We start from the raw sequence: 15,826 nt of genomic DNA, 5'->3' as shown, positions 1-15,826 counted from the left end.
AACTAAGATAGTGGCCAGGAGCAGTCCTTGCAAAAATGTATCCTTGTGCTAAAAAAATAAGAAGAGGGTCGGTGCAGATGGAGAAGATTCCTGTTTATCAGGCTCCAGCTAAGTACAGACCTAAAAGACCCAAGCACATTTGAGCACAGAGAAAGTGGCAGGTGGAAAGCTTCCATATGTAGACATGTCTGGGTTGGATGTCCCTGGTGGGACCTGGGTGAGGGTGGGCCGTGGTAACCCTCAGGTCTGTGAGAGCAAGGACTAACAGGGTGGGTGGTTGCTCATGGGAGCCCAGGGCAGAACTGTATGCAATAATGCACTTGGTAAGGGCTTTTAATCAGGGTGACTATAATGGAGAAGATGAAGAGGGAAAAAAATCCTCCACAACAGAGGTAGGCAAACTTTTTCTGTAAAGGGTGAGACAATAAATATTTCGGGCTTTCCTGGCCACATTATATCTGCTGCAACTACTCACCTTTGCTGATGTAGTGCACACACACACACACACACACACACACACGACATATCTGTAGATGATATGCAAATGAATAAGCATGTACATGTTCTAATAAAACTTTATTTCCAAAAACAGGTGGTGGGCTAGATTTGGCTCTTAGCTATAGTTAGCTAACACCTGCTCCAATGATGCTGCCCAGTATGGTAGCCAATAGCCACATATGACCAGTGAACACTTGAAATGTGCTCTAAGTATTAGATACACACTCAATTTTGAAGACTTAGTACAAATAAAAGAATGTTAAATATCTCATTGATAGTTATATATATTGATAAAGTGCAAAATAATATTTTGGATGTGGTGGTTTAAATAAAATATATTATCAAAATTTATCTCACTTCTTTCTCTTTTTATACAGCCATGAGAAAAATTTTAAGTTACATTAATGGCTAGTAATTATCTTTCTATTGGACAGGGCTGATCAGAAACAACACTCTCTCCAGATGAAATACGGATTAAGTCTCTGACCCTCCCTGAAGGGTCTTGGTGGGAGATTTATCCTGAAAGAGAAACAATAACAGAATTCATACCTTCACAATAAAGTAATATCTGATTGGAATAGTCTTTTAAATTTATCATATATCCTTTTAAATCATCTGGTTATTTTTTTCTGCACCTGTGCTTCTCAAACTGGGAGCTCTAGAGCCCTACTTCCTCGAAATATTAATGGTTGTTGCTTCCAAACAGGAATATCTTTAGCTTAAAAAAGGGGAGGCAATGCAGAATTAAACATTAATCCATTTTCTTCACTGCGGCAGAATTCCTCAACCCTTCTGCACTTGCTAATGCATACAGAGCTTTTGCAAGAGCAAGAAAAAGCAGGCAGCGCATCCCGACTCAGTGGCCTTAGAAGGCCTTTCTTGCAGCACGTTGCTTTGGGTGATGCTACGCAACCGGTGTGCAGAATTTTCAAAGGTCCAACTCCATTGATGTTTTTAGCAGCACATAAATAGAACTACAGTTAGTACAACATGGAATAGTGAGAAAACTAAGATTTGGAGGCACAAAGACCTGAGCCAAAGTCCATTTCTTCTTTCCCTAGATATTCATTCATGCAAAAGCACCAGCTATGCACCAGGCAGTGCCTTAAGCCCTGAGTATAGGGTGGTGGATACAAACAAGTCCTTATGTAAATTTTGGGTCTTTGTTGCTAGTACAGAAGACAAGTAATAAACCAGATAAGAAGGTAAAATAAATATACAGTAAGTTTAGATCATGATTAACTCCAAGGAGAGAACCCAAAGCAGGGAAGTGGGATATGCACAGTTGGAGTGGGGCCTTGGGGTGAAGGTGACTGTTGAGTGAGCATCTGAAGGAGGCAATTCAGGAGTGGACAAATCCTCATCTGTATGTATGGATAAGCCCTTCCTTGAAGGGTATTCCTGAAGCCCAAATGAGATGATGTACGTGAGGGTCTGGGCAGAGGGCTAGTACATAGTAGAGTGCTCAGAAGAAGTTCATGCCTTTTGCCTCCTGTCTCACCCCCTTCTTTACTTCCCTGAACTCCCAAAGGTTCATCCACTATGTAGATTCTCCATGGGGTAACTTAACTTCAACTAGTTCCCCAATAACTCTGGCATCTCCAGGGGCCAGCTCTTTCCTTGTCATGTCCTTGTTCCTAAGGAATGCTGGTCCAATTTGATTTCATGCCAACATGAAACCAATTAAGATAAAACTGCTTCAAAATATATCCATAGCACACTTTTCAAATCTGATGAGTATCACATGAACCACTGATATGGAATCATCCATCCATTCATCCAACACACTTATGGAGCACCTACTGTGTTCCAGGCACTGCTAGATGCGTTGGATGTAACAAAACAAACGAAAGTACCTTCCGTTGTTGCAGCTGGCATTCTAGTGGGGGAGATAGGAAATATTCCATAAACATAATTAATGAGCAAATCAAGTAGTCTATTAGAAGGTGATAAGAGGTAAGACAGAAAAAACAGTAGAACTATGATAGAGGGGTTGATTGGTAGAAGAGATTAGATCTCACATAAGCATAGGCCATTCTCTGCTGCTCCGTAAGGCAGGGGTTAGGGTGATGGATGACGCCCCAGTGGGGCATTATGAAGCTGCCTCTTGATCCTGACCTTGTGTCCCTCCCTTCCAGGCGCCGTGGCCTGAGTGACCAGACCATGGAGACCCTGCTTGGTGGCCTGCTGGCGTTTGGCATGGCGTTTGCCGTGGTCGACGCCTGCCCCAAGTACTGCGTCTGCCAGAACCTGTCTGAGTCACTGGGGACCCTCTGCCCTTCTAAAGGGCTGCTCTTCGTGCCCCCTGACATCGACCGGCGGACAGTGGAGCTGCGTCTAGGGGGCAACTTCATCATCCACATCGGCCGCCAGGACTTCGCCAACATGACGGGGCTGGTGGACCTAACCCTGTCGAGAAACACCATCAGCCACATCCAGCCCTTCTCCTTCCTGGACCTCGAGAGCCTCCGCTCCCTGCACCTTGACAGCAACCGGCTGCCCAGCCTTGGGGAGGACACCCTGAGGGGCCTGGTCAACCTGCAGCACCTCATTGTGAACAACAACCAGCTGGGCGGCATTGCGGACGAGGCCTTCGAGGACTTCCTGCTGACTCTGGAGGACCTGGACCTGTCTTACAACAACCTGCATGGCCTGCCCTGGGGCTCTGTGCGGCGCATGGTCAACCTCCACCAGCTGAGCCTGGACCACAACCTGCTCGACCACATCGCCGAGGGCACCTTTGCCGACCTGCAGAAACTGGCGCGCCTGGACCTCACCTCCAACCGGCTCCAGAAGCTGCCCCCAGACCCCATCTTCGCCCGCTCCCAGGCCTCCGCCCTGACCGCCACGCCCTTTGCTCCAGCCTTGTCCTTTAGCTTTGGAGGGAACCCGCTGCACTGCAACTGTGAGCTGCTCTGGCTGCGGAGGCTCGAGCGGGACGATGACCTGGAGACCTGTGGCTCCCCAGGGGGCCTCAAGGGCCGCTACTTCTGGCACGTCCGCGAGGAGGAGTTCGTGTGCGAGCCGCCTCTCATCACCCAGCACACGCACAAGCTGCTGGTTCTGGAGGGCCAGGCGGCCACGCTCAAGTGCAAGGCCATTGGGGACCCCAGCCCCCTCATCCACTGGGTGGCCCCCGATGACCGCCTGGTGGGGAACTCCTCAAGGACCGCCGTGTATGACAACGGCACCCTGGACATCCTCATCACCACGTCTCAGGACAGCGGTGCCTTCACCTGCATTGCAGCCAACGCCGCCGGGGAGGCCACGGCCATGGTGGAAGTCTCCATCATCCAGCTGCCACACCTCAGCAACAGCACCAGCCGCACTGCTCCCCCCAAGTCCCGCCTCTCTGATATCACCGGCTCCAGCAAAACCAGCCGGGGAGGCGGAGGCAGTGGAGGCGGGGAGCCTCCCAAAAGCCCCCCGGAGCGGGCTGTGCTTGTGTCCGATGTGACTACCACCTCCGCCCTGGTCAAGTGGTCGGTCAGCAAGTCAGCGCCGCGTGTGAAGATGTACCAGCTGCAGTACAACTGCTCCGACGATGAGGTACTGATTTACAGGTGAGCCGGGGGCTGCCACCAAGGCAGGGGAGGTGGCTGGCGGGGAAGGAGGAGGGGAAGGGGAGGGTTTTGAACTGTTCCCTCCCATACCCCTTCTCCCCAGAGGTGCCTGGGAGATTCATGCAGTGAACCATGCCCTCTGTGCAGGTAAGAGAACATAGAAAGCATATTGCCTAAAGTTTAGGAAGAAAGGAACTCCCGTGGACAGCCCCAAGAGATGAATATGTAGCAGGACCAGGCCTCCCAGGGCAAGGCTCTGGCAGGTGGTCATGTGGCTACGAGCCTCTGAACTTTCTGTTTTGAGCCCCAGGTGGAGAACAATGAGCAGACCTCTTGGTGAAAGGATCTGACTCCTCCAAGGAGGGATGAATCTGGCCTTCACCTGGACTTACATGCAGTCATGCTTTAAGGCTTTAAGGTCCGGAAGAGTAGAATTCAGATCAGGGTCCTGCCATTGGTATTCATTTAATTCTCCTGGCCTTCCCATCTGTCCCCATTTGTAAAATGGGAGAGTCTGTACCTGACTTAGGTGGGATGCTTGATTGCAGGTAATTGAATGCAATCCAAACTGGCTGAAGAAAAAAAAAAGGGGGGGGGGGAAGCAAGAGATAGTGTGTTGGCTCGTGTAATGTAAAAGCGAGTCCCCCCACCAACATCCTGTATTCCCCTTTCTTTTGGTTGGGCTCATCTCCACCAAGTCTCTTCCCTCAAAGCAGCCCTAGAGTCCCTTTGACCCTTTCTCAGTTGATCCCACAGAAGCCCTGGATGAACTCTGATTGGCAAAAGCAGGTCATGGGAGCTGCCTGGGTATTAGAGGTGGGGTCATTCTGCACCCCATGCAGAAAACCTCTGGGCACCAATCTCCTTTATCTGGAAACAGAGACCTTGATGTTGACCTTGTAAATTTATAAGATGAGGGTCTAGGGGTCATTTCCCGGGCTTGGTAGAGAGGGAAGTTAAAACTAAAAAGCTATATAGAATTGCCTCTGTCATTCAGAGGGAGGAGATCACGGGGTGATAGATCCAGGCCAGAGTGTCCAGGATCCAACCACAAATGAGTTCTCATCTTAAGACAGCCTCGGTTTGCAGTAAACGTGAAGCATATGGCCAAGAATCTTACTGCTCAAGGAATGCCTGGATTCTTCTAAAATTCAGGGATTTTAATGTTTTTATTTTATTTTTTCAGGGAGAGAGAGAGAGAGTGAGCCTGAGAGTGAGTCGGGGATGGGGGAGGCAGAGGGAGAGGAAGAGAGAATTTTAAGCCGACTCCACACCCAACATGGAGCCCGATATGATGCTTGATCTCATGATCCTGAGATCGTGACCTGAGCTAAAATCCGGAGTCGGACACTTAACCGACTGAGCCACCCAGGAGCCCCTCTTTTATACATTTAAAATTATTATTCTGAGAAGGGATCCCATTGGCTTCATAGACACACAAAGGGTCCATGGTGCAGGAGCAGTCAAGAGCGTTTAGAGTTCTTCGAGCTCCAATCTCCATTGAGAAGTCTCTGGACGGGAATGTGTGAAGGAGAAGTGCTTGTAAGGAGGGCGTTCATTCACCAAATGGAGTCCCTGAGACCGAGGGATGCATTATGGAACCTAGTGGAAACCAAGGCACTTCCTTGACCTGGCACATACTTGGCTTATCTGGAGAGTAGCTTTGCTTCTCAGTCTTGTGCAAAAAAAAAAAACGGCACTAGAACCTAACTTAAATGTATGCATATATACATATATAAAGAGATCTATAGGTATATCATTAAGCCTAAATATACATGTATGTATTTTTCTAATTATAAAACTAATAGTCTTTATAGAAAATTTGGAAAGCAAAGAAAATGACAAAGAGAGAGGCACCTGGGTGGCTCAGTTGGTTAAGCATCCAACTCTTGGTATCAGCTCAAGTGGTGATCTCGAGGTTGTGAGATCGAGCTCTGTGTCTAGGTCTGCGCTCAGAGCATAGTCTGCTTGGGACCCTCTCTTCCCTCTGTGCCTCCCCTCAGATAAATAAATATATATATATATATTTTTTTTTTTAAAAAAAAAAAAAAAAAGAAAATGACAAAGTGACATAAGAATTACCTGCAATCCCACAACCCAAAGTTAATCAGGCATTTGGAATCTCAGTTTTATTTCAATTCAGAAAAGGAGCACCTGGGTGGCTCAGTTGGTCAAATGGCTGCCTTCAGCTCAGGTCCTGATTCCAGGGTCCTGGGATCGAGCCCCACATTGGGATCTCTGCTCAGCAGGGAGTCTGCTTCTCCCTCTGCCCTTCCTCTGCTCGTGTTCTCTCTCTCAAATAAAGAAAATCTTTAAAAAACAACAACAAAACAATATTTATGATCAGTCTAGTTTGTACTTCTTAATTCTTTACACTCAAAGTTATACTTGCTTAGTTCCCATGGTGTCCAAATATTTCCCACTTGTCTGTACCACAATTTCTGTAACCAGTCTTCTATTGTTGAACATTTTCAACATTAAAAGTAGTGCCTCAATGGATTGTTGTACCTAGATATATTTGTGCAAGTTCAGTGATTTCCTTAGCTTATTTTTCTAGGGGTTGAATCACCGATTTAATGAGTAAATTATAATCTTTATACATTGCATGTAAATATTTATTGACCTCATCAGAGGAAAGTGACAGTGCCCATTTCGACCACACCTTTGCCCATGATTGAGTATGTAAATACTTCCATTTTTGCCAATTTTATAGATGAGAAATGGAACTTGTTTTAATTTGCATTTTTTCGATAACTTGTGAGGTTGACCTTTGGAAAATAAGTATATTTCTTCACTTGTGAATTTATTATATGGTTTGACTTTGATAAAAAGTGTAAAGGCGAAATGCTCCCTGCTCTGAGGCTCACACCGGGCGGAGGCAAGGCAGAGGAATGGGGGCGGTGGGGGCTGTTGGTGTCCAGGCAGCAGCACGCCCATACGGTGCCCCTCCCTGGGGGCCCCAGAAGCCCAGGCAGGGGCACAGGAGGGGCTGGGGCTCTGCTCCTGAAGTCACTCAAGATGGGAATTCAAACTGTTTGCATTCAGTGAGTGAGAACCTGGAGATAGTAGGTGCATAAAAATAAATGAAAGGAAAGCACCAGAAACCTTGGAATTAAAAAACAAAACAAAACAAAAACAAAAACCTGCTGACTTCCTCTGAGTACGGTCACAAGGACTGGAGGAGTCAGAGCTCAAGAAGCTCATAGATAGTGTGAGCACACAGCTGGTGTTTGAGGTACATGCTTCATGATCATCATTGTTAGTAAAAGTAATAGTAATGGTGAGAGGAAGACCATTATCTTGTCGGCTATGCTTGGGGAGGAAATGAAAGAGGAGGGTTAGGTACACACAATTCAGTCATCAAGACAGAGTTTCAAAATCTTAGAGAAGAAGTTCAGAGTGAGTCTGTAACCAGATGATTAGGGACAGCAGTTACTAGACACCATCACTGCCTGCTTATTCTGTGTCTGACTTGTAGCTTTTCGGGCAATGTCCCATTCAGGCCCCCCTCCCGCAGCATGCTGAGAAGTAGAAGGGGCCGAGAGAATTAGAACGCTCTCCCAGGTTCACACGGCCAGAAATAAGCGGGACTGATTTGACCCCAGGCCTTCTGTAGTCTACGCCTTAGACTCAGCTCTGTGGCCACGCCGCCCAGCACCCTAACAGCGACTCTGGCTCCAAAGAAATAGGGGACTGCGATAAGGAAACAGAATTTTTAGTAAAGGAATTGTCCCCGTAAGAAAGAAAAGACACCAGTGGCTTCACAGTGTCTCCTGATGGGCACAGACTTTAGCAGGAGTGTACAAAAGAAAGGAAGAAAGGCCCGAATCCGAAAACAAGGAGGAGCACACGCTGTGCGGAGACAGAGCTAAAGGCTGCCAAATGGGGCTTTTGAATCTGTGTTGGGGGCAAAAAGGAAAAATGACAACAGCTTGCTGGTTGGGAAGGAAGGTGCAATGAGATGAGACAAGAGCCAGCCGGCCAGCCTGGCCGTTTCTGGTTTGCCCCCACAGCAACAAGCAGGCAGGGCCACAGATCTGCGCTGACAGCTTACTGGTGCCGGGCGCTATTCTCAGGGCTTTATGCCAACCAACTCATTTAGTTTTTACGATCCCCAGGAGGTGAGAACTATGATCATTCCACTTTCCATATAAGAAACTTGTCCGAGGTGTTATAAGGGGTAAGAAACAGAGACAGAAGTAGAATCCAAGCCGCCCAGGAAGAGCAAGACCTACACCACAGAAAAGGAATCGAAGAATGTGAGTCCTGATCCCGAGGCCCCCCAGGGTCATGTCCAGGACTACAGGAACGCTAGGTGAGCTTGCTGAGCTGTGGGAGTGGTCCTGAGGCAGCCTGGACGGAAAGACAAGTGCTTCAGATGGGAAAAGGGGCGGATATTCTGCTTTTCCAAGAATAGACCGCGTAAAGCATAGGATGCTAGGCTGGGCATGGAGTCCCTGCCAAATTCTAGAAAGGATTTCACAACAGATGGCGGTAAGCCCTCGGGAAAGAATGCTGATTGCCAGGCCCCAGCATGGGTTCCCAAGGAGAAAATCCTGCCCAATTACCGATCTGTCTTCAGGAGACACTGTGGACCTGCAGCTCAGACATGTGTGCCTCCTTGTCATTCTCAAGGGCAGCACCTCTCGGTCGATATCCTCCTTGCAGAGCGATTCTCCACCAGATCCCACCCCCACGCGTCCCCACAGGGAAGTGAATTCGAATCTCTGGGGTGCTCAGTGCCTTTGGAAAATGTCCTAGGAGTTTCCATTGGCTATGACTCACTACCATAAACAGAGCTTATCAGAATTTTATAGGACATTTGACAAAATCTCACACTGTACTTGGGACAAAATGGAGAAATGTGTACTGGTGAGTGTGCTTGAAATTGGTCAAGTAACTAGACTGATACATTGGTGTGAGCATGCACATGCTGTGCCTCTTCAGCTTCTGCCCCCATTTCTGTGCTGCTTGATCCATTTTCTTATTGTCATGGATAACTACATGGAAGATGTGCATTCCCTCCCCTTGGGTCCAAGGACTCAATTCAACAAGCACAAGGTGGGGAACATCTGGCTTGACTGGAATTTTGTATGGCATAGGCTCTGAGTTTTCGTTGATCTCAAGCACATCATGGCCACAGAGTGATGGAGCTGCTAAGCCTCCTAACGTTTTTGGTTGTGTTAACAGAAGTAAAATGCTCAGCTCATGAGAGATTACGAGCCACTGAATCATTCGAGCTGATCAGAGCAGAGCTGTAGAATGTGTAATACAGGATGGCATGGTCGTAAGAGTCATTTTACCAACTACAACGTGTCCAGAGATCAACTGACGAGAATGGGATTCTGGAAGCTCCATGAGATGGAGGAAGGTTACCTTGGAGATGAGGCAGCTTAGAAAAAAAAGACCTACTCCCCTTAACTTATTCAAAGAACTTAGGAGTAGAAGAGAGGAAAACACATGCACGCACATGCGCACACACATATGAAAGTAGGCATCAGCCCATTATGAGAAAAAAGCCCAACAGCAACAGCTTTACATACCTCTCTCATTGCTCTCCATCTGGCCATGAAATTTGGTTTTGTATCTTTCTTCCTTTCCAGTATGTGCTTTCCATGTGTACTTATCTCTGTACCCCCAGCTCCTAGTAAGTCCTGGCCCACGACAGCTACTGGTTGACATTCGGTGAACTGAACAGAATGGAAATGAGCTTCAGAGCTGCCCAACAGCAGAATAAGTAAGAGCTGCCTCAAGTAGTGAGCCTGTGCCAGAAGGGTTCAAGCACAGTTGACTTCGTGCCAGGGACACTGACTTTAGGCAGGTATGGAAACATTTGACTTAAATGATCCCAGCCCTGATGATCTCTGATTCTGTTTAAGACCTTCATAATCCCATGATTAAGGCAATATGGTTATCGCTCTTGCTAAATCCACCTGTTTTTGCCAGTTAGAGCCACTGTGGCATCTTACCTCCCGGGGTTAGGGTATGCTATCTCCTAGGGGTTTGAGCCCCAGGGCCTGAGGTCACAGACAGGGACTTTGGCAGAGGCTCAGATTGTCCAACCAGAATAGAACACGAATCATCAATAGGTCACCCAATGGTGACAGAAGGCCTGGGAGCTGTGAGCAGTGTCTGAAAGCAACAGCTTCTAGTCCACATACCAGGAAGGGGGAGCGGCCATGGTTAATCCCAAATCATGGATACCTCAGGATTTGAATATGACTATGAGACAGGGTCTTGTTCTTTTATCAGATAATTAGCTCCCTAATTATCTAATGGTTCTCGCTGACCTCAAGGCATTTGTCTTCCCTGCATACATGCGGCTCAGCCCCAAGGCAGCCCAGCATGTTTCCCACATGACTGGGGGAGGGCCGACTCTCCCATCTCTCTGCCCCAGAGCCTGCCCCTTCAGGAACTGTCTAGCACTAATGAGGACAGTGTCAGAGCAAGGAGGGGTCACAAGGGGAAGAGGAAGGGTGGTGGGAGAGGAGTCAGCAAAAGGGAAGCCTTCCTCCCCACTGGAGAAGGCAGCAGCTCGTCCCAGCTCAGCCTCATCCCTGGTGTGACATGGAAAGTTAAGTGCCCTGCATGTCATTATCAGCCCAAGTGACATTCACAAACACTTGTCTCCAAGAGTCATCAAGAACATCTGTCACCAGTCGTGATGTTGGAACCGTCCCCAGGAGGGCCAGGGGAACAGCGAGCATGCTTCTAAAGCACAGTGTGGAATTAGCCAGGATGCCGCCTTGCCTTCCTGTTGCTTATTATCCTGTGGCCATCAACATGTAGCGCAAGCAGGGGACTGAGAAGAGAGACCTCAAAGTTGGGGGAAGAGAGCAGCCATTCCAAGCCCCACCCCTGCTCTATCTGCAGGCCTCCCTTCCGTGCAGTCTTCTTCCATGAATGTCAGACATCACACCATCTCCCCATTCTGGGGAGACTGGACCACCCCACTGAGCTTTGCATTGCTGGGGAGGGGGCATCTTCTACTGTTGGTCTGCCTTCCATCTAGGGAAAGGATAAGAGGGCCAATTCAGCCAGGTTCCACCCCATCAGCATCTTATCAATCAACACTGAAGTGGAGATCGATCTCCTCCCCAGGGAGAGACAGCCATCTGCACCATGGGGTGGAGGGGAATTAACCAATGAACCTGAGACTTTGTGGATATGGGGAGAAACTGGTAGGGACAAGTGTTCCCTAGAGGGAGAGGGAGCCCAGGTACAGGACCTGCTGTCTATGCAGGGGGAGGTCTTTGACTCGGCTGCTTCCCCAGACACCCTAGCTTTCACTGAAAGGGTTGATTAAGCTCCCACAGGTGAAGGAAGAAAACGGTGTGAAGGAGGAGACGGGAGTGGATGGGTCAGGGGAAGTTCCCTAGAAGTTTGCTAGTTGGAGCCAAAATCAAAACCAGCCTGCCTCGGAGTTTATGTTTTTCTAAATTTCTTTCACAATATTAAATTATTGAAACCAGAGAATGCATGAGCCTGCATGGCTCAGCAGTTGAGCGTCTGCCTTTGGCTCAGGGTGTGATCCCAGAGTCCCGAGATCGAGTCCCGCGTTGGGCACCCTGCATAGAACCTGCTTCTCCCTCTGCCTGTGTCTCTGCCTCTCTCTCTGTGTCTCTCATCAATAAATAAATCTTTAAAAAAATTATTGAAACCTGACATCCACAAGGGAGAGATGGACAGGACAAATATTATGCTCATTTTATAGGTGGTGAAACTAATTGTCCAGTGAATTGAGTAGATTTCCCAAGATTCCAAAAACTACAGACTGGAAATATGGTCTCTCATGTTCAATGCTGTGGGGCACGTCTCAGTAACAGCACATGGGTTTCTGTCAAGGCTATATAAACTTGGGCCAAGGAACACCAACTATAACTTCTCTTTCTGGGAAAGATGGGGTAACTCACCGGAAGTCTGCTGGGATTGTCTCTCCCAACTTTAGTTGCTTCCCCCACATTTCTAGGGCCTAGCAGTGTTGAGAGAAAGTAGAACAGGAGGGCCAGTGTGAACCTTGAGTCCCACTCAGAAATGGCATCCTGGGACCACCTAGCAAAAAATAAAGGCAAGATGAGAATTTCTACGCTGTACCAGGTGAGCCGCTCTAAAGTAACTTAGTTACTAGAGGCAGCCCAGAGAATAATGAGTCGAGTTAGAAGTCCAGGGTGCCAATTGGGATGAATAGAAAACTCAATGACTTAAACTCATTAGGGTTTACACGTCTCTCATGTAAAAGAAGTCCAGTGGAAGAGAGTTTAGGTCTGGTTTTCTGGGCAGCATGGCCACTGGGGGCCCAGCGCCTTCTAGCTTTCTGCTCTGGCATCTGCAGCACAGTTTCTGCCCTTAAGGTCACCTCGTGGTGCAAAATGGCTGCTGGAGCTCTAGCAGGAAAGATGAAAAGCAGAAAGCAGGCGGGCAAAGGGAAGTTTCAGAAGCCCCAGCCAATAACTTTTGCTTACGTCTCATTGACCACACCTGTCTGCAAGGGAGGCTGGGAAACGTAGTTTTTTTTTTTTTTTTTAAAGCTAAGCACAATGTATCCCATTAATATAGAGAAGATAAGAAGGCAGCTAGCACTTCCAGAACTTGTTTGTGCCCCACCTCCACCACATACTAGTCCTGGGACCATGAGCAAACCATTCCATGTCTCTCAGTCTCCATGTTCTCATCTGTAAATGGGAACAGATATTCCTCTCTGCATATTTCCTGGGATTGTGGTGCAGAGAGAATGAGATCATGTATTTGCAAACACATCTTTCATAGTCAAGTGTGCAGTGCTGGACACATGTAAGTACTTATTGTTGTTAGAAGCCTACTTGCTTTCCCTTCTTGCCCCTCTTCTTGGCTCTCTTCTCCAAGATGCCTCTTATAGCGCCAGTCTTCAAAACCTTACTCTAAGAGAGTTGTAAACTTGGAAGATGATCTAATAGGGTTTTAGGAGATGAACAAGATGTAAACCCTTTTAGAAATTTTTGCAGTTCAATTGGGAAGACCCAAAGGAATGAATCTCTAATGGTGGAATTTCAAAACCCACAACACACCTGTGCATAGGGAAGACATTTTTCAGGGGTGCCTTCCAAGAGTGTTTCAAATCACATCACTACCTTCTCATCCTTCCTTTCTTGCTCTGCACAAGAAGATGACACCACTCACATTCAGAAACCTTCAGGGCATCTGCTCAGAGGTGACTAATTTCTCTACTTGTCATTCCCTCTTCATTCTCAAAAAGCTCTGGCTGGAGACATCTCCAAAGATAGAAATAATTAGCAGGAGTAAAGGGATTAGAGTGTGTATCTGGTCTGCCTTGCTTCTGAAATGAGGCTCTTCCCCCTGTTGGTAAGGAAGAACAAGAGAATCAGCCAATTTTATATACCTAATTTTATATACCTTTGGTTAGTCTGTGGGTGGAAGTGGGGATATCATTTATTTCACACCAGGAAAACACCAGAGAAGGTTCACAAATGTAAGGTGCTGAGGGTCAGTGTGGGAGGTCATCGGTCATCATAATGCCACCAAACCCTCATCTGACAACTTGCCCAGGTGGGTTCACAGCGGCCGGCTCCTTTCAGGAAGAACCAGGGGTGGGGAGAGTGTGAAATCAAGGCATCCTGACCCCAAATCCCACCTCTCCAGTCTCCCCAATCCTGGCGACAGGCTGGAATCTTTTGGGGAGTTGTATCTTCTCTCCAAGAGATTCTGAGTCAGCTTGGGGTGGCGCCCAAGCCTCAATGTTTTTAAAGCTCCCCAGTGACTCTGACGTGCATTCCGCATCATGCCACATGCCAGTGAAATCAGATGTGTGGGCAGCACACTGGTGGGCAGAGCCGCTGTGTATCCCACGGCCGGGGTTTGGTCTCCGAACTTCCGGTAAAGGGAGAAGCTAGAAGACCTGCTCATCTCACCTCTTGGAGACTTTGCTTCATCCTTAACATTGAAATAAAAACCCCTTAGAATGGGGTTATCTTCCGAGAGATGAAGTATGTGAAACGCACGGGAAACTAAAGCAGCTTGCACACTTCGGTTGCTGGAGTCATTTGTTCTTGTCCTCCATTTGAGCCTGTGTGAGGAATACAAGAATGGACTCGGGGGCCCCAGGCATGGGCTCTTGTCTTTCCTGCTCTGAGCCTCAGGCTTCTCACCTGCAGGATGGGAATACTAAGTGTCCTGCCTACATCACTAGGTGCCGGTGAAACGGAAGGAGCTGTCAGTAGGAAACAAAGAGCATTTTCATAAAGCACCAAGTGCTTCTAGTGGCAGAGATGGGACTCTAGTGGATTAATCAAATTTGGAGGTTTTGTTTTGTTTTGTTTTTTTTCTGTCATGTAACAGAATCCCAGTAGGAGGTAGTTCAAGGCTGGTATGGGAGTTCCTCAGTCCTTGGACTGGGGCTTCTTCTGAAGGTCAGTGGCATAATCCTGAACAGGTGGCTCTTGTCTTCTGTGCTCGCTGACACTTCCATCTGGGGACTGTCTGGCTTGCCCAGCCCACAGGTATGGCAAGCTGAAGTGCAGGGGAGCTGCAATCGGCAGGAGGGGCCCAAGTGTCTGACCCTGGGAGTTGGAGAATTCATACCCTAGCTTCCTCTTCCTTGGAGGAAGGCGGGTGAGGACAACTGAGGTGTGTTCTGTGCCACCTCCAAGAGGGTCCCAGTAGGCTTGAGCTCCAACTGCCCACAGTGGTACCCTGCTTGGGACCCCCCTGTAAGGACTTCCTTCCCCATCTCCTAACCAGATTGTCCTGGGCCCACCTCCCAGATAAACTACTGGTATTCAAATCCTTGTCTCCAGTGCAGCTTCTGGGGAACTGAACCGTCATCCGGCACTGCCTCCTGGAGGGGTCAACCCCTGTAAAGAATCCCCAGAAGCCCCACCTAATGATTCTGCCGGACACTGAGAAAGGTAGTCGTTTGTTAGGCACATCACTGCCCCAAATAAAATCAGGGCTTTGCCGGGAAGCTGGGAGAGGGGAGAGGCTGAGGGGGAGGCATACAACCACTGCAAAGCTGTATGGGTGAGAGCTTTGGTGTCATTAACGCTTCTTGGCACCTTCCCACACAATCCCAGAAACCAGTAGCCAACATGTAGCTGAGGCCAGCCTGGGAAAGATGATCCAGGCTGTTTTCCTGCCTCTCTCTGAGTGTTCTTTTCTCATCTCTGGAGACAGTGAGACAGAGAGAAGCAAGAGGGATGTCTTTGTTCTTGCCAATTAGGCCTATGGTCTGGCATGTGCGTGTGTGATGGGAGTGGGTACCCTGTGGGGGACAGAAGGGTTCAGGACACGAAGTCAAATTAATGCCCATCATCTTCAAAGTTCCTGAGGTGGTGGGGGCGGAGGATATGTAGGCAGAATCACACAAACCACAGACTGCAATGTGCCAGCCCAGGGTGAAGGCAGGGCCACGGAGACGTGCAGTATGGATGAACGAGCTCATTAACTATTTACAAAGGGGAGCTATTTCTAGCTGGGGTGGGCTCCAGAGATGGGCTCCAACTCGTTCTGTGGCTGCGTGTTGGGCTGATGCTGTGGGTGGAAGTACTGATCCAGATGTGGGAACTGACTTCTATGGCATCATAAAGGAGGTAAGTGTTTGGAAATTAAACATCACAGGGAACTATTAAACACTTAACCTTGTAACATGGTAATTAGTTAGCGATGGTACTAAGTTAAGGGGCCTTTCAGTGTAGTAATTAGCCACCTAAAAGGTTAGACTCTAAGTGAATAGCTTGGTGAATTTATCCACTCCAGCTTTTTTACGAGTTAAG

The 15,826-nt window shown here is 48.1% G+C and overlaps 1 protein-coding gene across 1 annotated transcript in view; it reads left to right on the top strand.

The window, feature by feature from the left end:
* The window catches only part of LRFN2 (leucine rich repeat and fibronectin type III domain containing 2), a 178,090-nt gene that overhangs the window by 134,503 nt on the left and 27,761 nt on the right, over positions 1–15,826 (top strand). The window contains exon 2 of the mRNA XM_038553982.1: positions 2,637–4,061. Within this exon, the coding sequence (XP_038409910.1) occupies positions 2,662–4,061 (1,400 nt within the window). The 5' untranslated portion in view covers positions 2,637–2,661. The remainder of the gene's footprint in view (positions 1–2,636; positions 4,062–15,826) is intronic.

This window comes from Canis lupus, chromosome 12 (genome assembly GCF_011100685.1).
Source record: "Canis lupus familiaris isolate Mischka breed German Shepherd chromosome 12, alternate assembly UU_Cfam_GSD_1.0, whole genome shotgun sequence".
NCBI lineage: Eukaryota > Metazoa > Chordata > Mammalia > Carnivora > Canidae > Canis > Canis lupus.
Note: the sequence above shows the minus strand (reverse complement) of the source record. Positions and strands in the feature narration are given on the sequence as shown.